This window comes from Megalobrama amblycephala, linkage group LG16 (assembly GCF_018812025.1).
Source record: "Megalobrama amblycephala isolate DHTTF-2021 linkage group LG16, ASM1881202v1, whole genome shotgun sequence".
Lineage (NCBI taxonomy): Eukaryota > Metazoa > Chordata > Actinopteri > Cypriniformes > Xenocyprididae > Megalobrama > Megalobrama amblycephala.
In genome coordinates, this window is record NC_063059.1 from 2,778,362 (window position 1) to 2,781,012 (window position 2,651).

The 2,651-nt window shown below is 34.9% G+C and overlaps 1 protein-coding gene across 1 annotated transcript; it reads left to right on the forward strand.

Annotated features, from left to right (window-relative positions):
* LOC125249376 (G2/M phase-specific E3 ubiquitin-protein ligase-like) lies at nucleotides 1-2,369 on the forward strand. The gene is made up of 3 exons (XM_048161660.1): nucleotides 1-622; nucleotides 1,795-1,960; nucleotides 2,085-2,369. Exons 1-3 carry the CDS (start codon nucleotides 593-595, stop codon nucleotides 2,294-2,296), a joined length of 408 nt encoding a protein of 135 aa, XP_048017617.1. The 5' UTR covers nucleotides 1-592; the 3' UTR covers nucleotides 2,297-2,369.
* Nucleotides 2,370-2,651: the final 282 nt, after the last annotated feature.

Here is a 2,651-nt window from a genome sequence, read left to right on the forward strand (position 1 = left end):
GTACGTACAGCAAAGATTAAAACTAAAAGTAGTTTTCTGGAACGACCTGTTAGAAAGTTTTGTCTTTTATTGGAGGTAAATAATTAGGGTGGTAAAAGTGTAACAATGTCATGAAGCTGTTTCTCCTGTTATCCAGAAGAATGTGATTTTATGATTTTTCAAAATTTATTACTAAGGTTGTGATGTCCAAATTATGTTTATTATTTTTGAGCAGTGTGGAATGGCTTACTCATTATAAAGGGCCCATGAAATACTAAAAACCTTAAAAGTCTTGGTTTAAATAATATACAAAAATGTGGTGACATGATGGACATGATTGGCTGACAGCTGCAGACATAGTGTCAAATCTGGCACAAAATCTTAAAAAAATATCCTGTAGCAGATTTAACATTAACCGGGCAAATGTCTGGGATGGTGCCTTAAGAGGTTTCAGGCGATTCTCATTTGATCCCACCTACAGCTTGATGGTGAAATTCACAGACGATGCCGGGCTGACTGAAGAGGCCTTGGACAGCGAGGGGGCCAACTCGAGAATTTCTGACTCTTTTGATGGACACCATCAAAACAAGGAGGATATTTGAAGGCAAAGACAATGCCAAATACCTCTCCTTTGATAGCAAAGGTAATACTTTTATGACGTTTTTACAATGTCGTAAATCATAGTGTCCTAACGTTTAAATATTGTCATTTTTAGCTGCAGAAGAAAATGAATACTTTAATATTGGACGGATGATTGCTGTGTCCATTGTTCATGGTGGTCCAGGGCCTCGACGTCTTTCACTGAACTTTTTCTTTACTTAATTGGTAAAGACAATTGAAGCCCCAATTGAGGATATTCATGACGAAGAGGTCAGAAAGGCCCTCGTTGTGGTAATTTGTTAAACTGGGATTACAAACATCTTCAAGAAATTTACTTTTATCAATTGACACAAAACTACCCACATTAATGATATCTTAATAGCTGTACAAACCGTATGTTTGACAAACTGTTTGACGTTGTCTTAAATGTTATTATTGTTCATTTTTAGCCTGATATAATTATTAATATCTGGTATCAAAAGGATTAATTTCAGTTTGAGTTTAATTTAATCTCTCAATGTCAATTTATTCAACAACAGAATCAGATTTTTGGTGGCCATTACCAACCAAGGTCAATAAAATATAAATATGCATGTTTAATCTAATATTCTTATCAGATCCTTTGATAATGATGTGCTACACCCAAAAAAACCTTTATTCTGTGTACACAGGTACTGGAAGGTAGACCATAAATGATGAATATGTAACATATGCCTAAATATGTACGATATAGAAATTAGTCTCAGAATTTCATTCTTTTGAATCTGACATTACTATCTGTTTTAAATCCCATTTTCCTTTTATATTTGTGTCATTACAGACCATTTTTAAAACAAGTTATCATTACTCTAAGCCTAACTAATTTCTATAAAAGTAACATGGACTGTAACTGTTAAAATAATATTAATAATGATGATAATAAAAAACATTTCAATAAAGAGAATAGAGAATTCCGCATCACTGAGTGAACTCCAGGAGCTCACAGCAAAGTCCTCAAGCATGCTTCAGACAGCTGGCTGCTACAGATTCATGAGGACTCTGGAGGATAAGAAAAAAGTGGTAGATGATTACATTCAATGGTATTTCATCTACCGAAACCATGTTTCCATACAGAGGTATAATATTATTCTTACTCTGTGGACATGTAACAAAACTTTTACAAACAATGTTAAATAGTTATTTTATATTTTATATTTTGTCAATGCCTTGGAACAGCATCCTTCACTCTTCTTCTCGATTATGTGCTACACTGAGACCAAGCTGACAGCTGATGCTGTGGAGAACATCTTCCACGTGCAGTTCAGTCAGCCTGGTAGCACCAACCGTCAGGAGGAGGCCGGGGTACTGAGCTACTGGAGAGATTATGTGCTCTACCTGAAAGGTATTATATATGTTAGAATGATAAGGAATGTGCGGAATTATTACTACAGCAAATAGATATAAAGTACCAAAAAAATAAAATAAAATAAAAAACATGTCTAACATTTTTCTTTTGCTCCCCCTAGAAAAAGAGGCTAGTCCTTGCTTGGAAGACGTGCTTATGTTTGGGACTGGACTGAAAGAAGTTCCTCCTGCAGCAATACAGCCACAGCCAGTGCTAGTTTTTCAAAAGAGCTCACGCTTTCCCATGGCAAATGTATGTACAAATTCAATCAAAATTCCAGTCTTACCCACCCACATGGAAAGAACCTATATGTGGATATATGCGCATATATGAAACCTATATGCAGTGTATATGTACATATATGCTGCATATATGCACATATATGATAATATATATGCTGCATATATACTGCATATATGCTATATATATGCTGCATATATGCGTATATATACTGCATATATGTGTATACATGCCACATATAGGCAAAATTGAGGTGCATATATGTGCATATACAGGAAATATAGGTCTCCTGTATTGCTTCTTCATATCCATATATATGCCCTATACATACAAGATATGTCTTCTATATAGCTAATGGCAGGATCTGGTCATTTTGTAGCTCATATCTCATTTTTGACTGTCATACATGATGCCTAGCTCATATTTTCTATTATCAAGGCAAAAACTA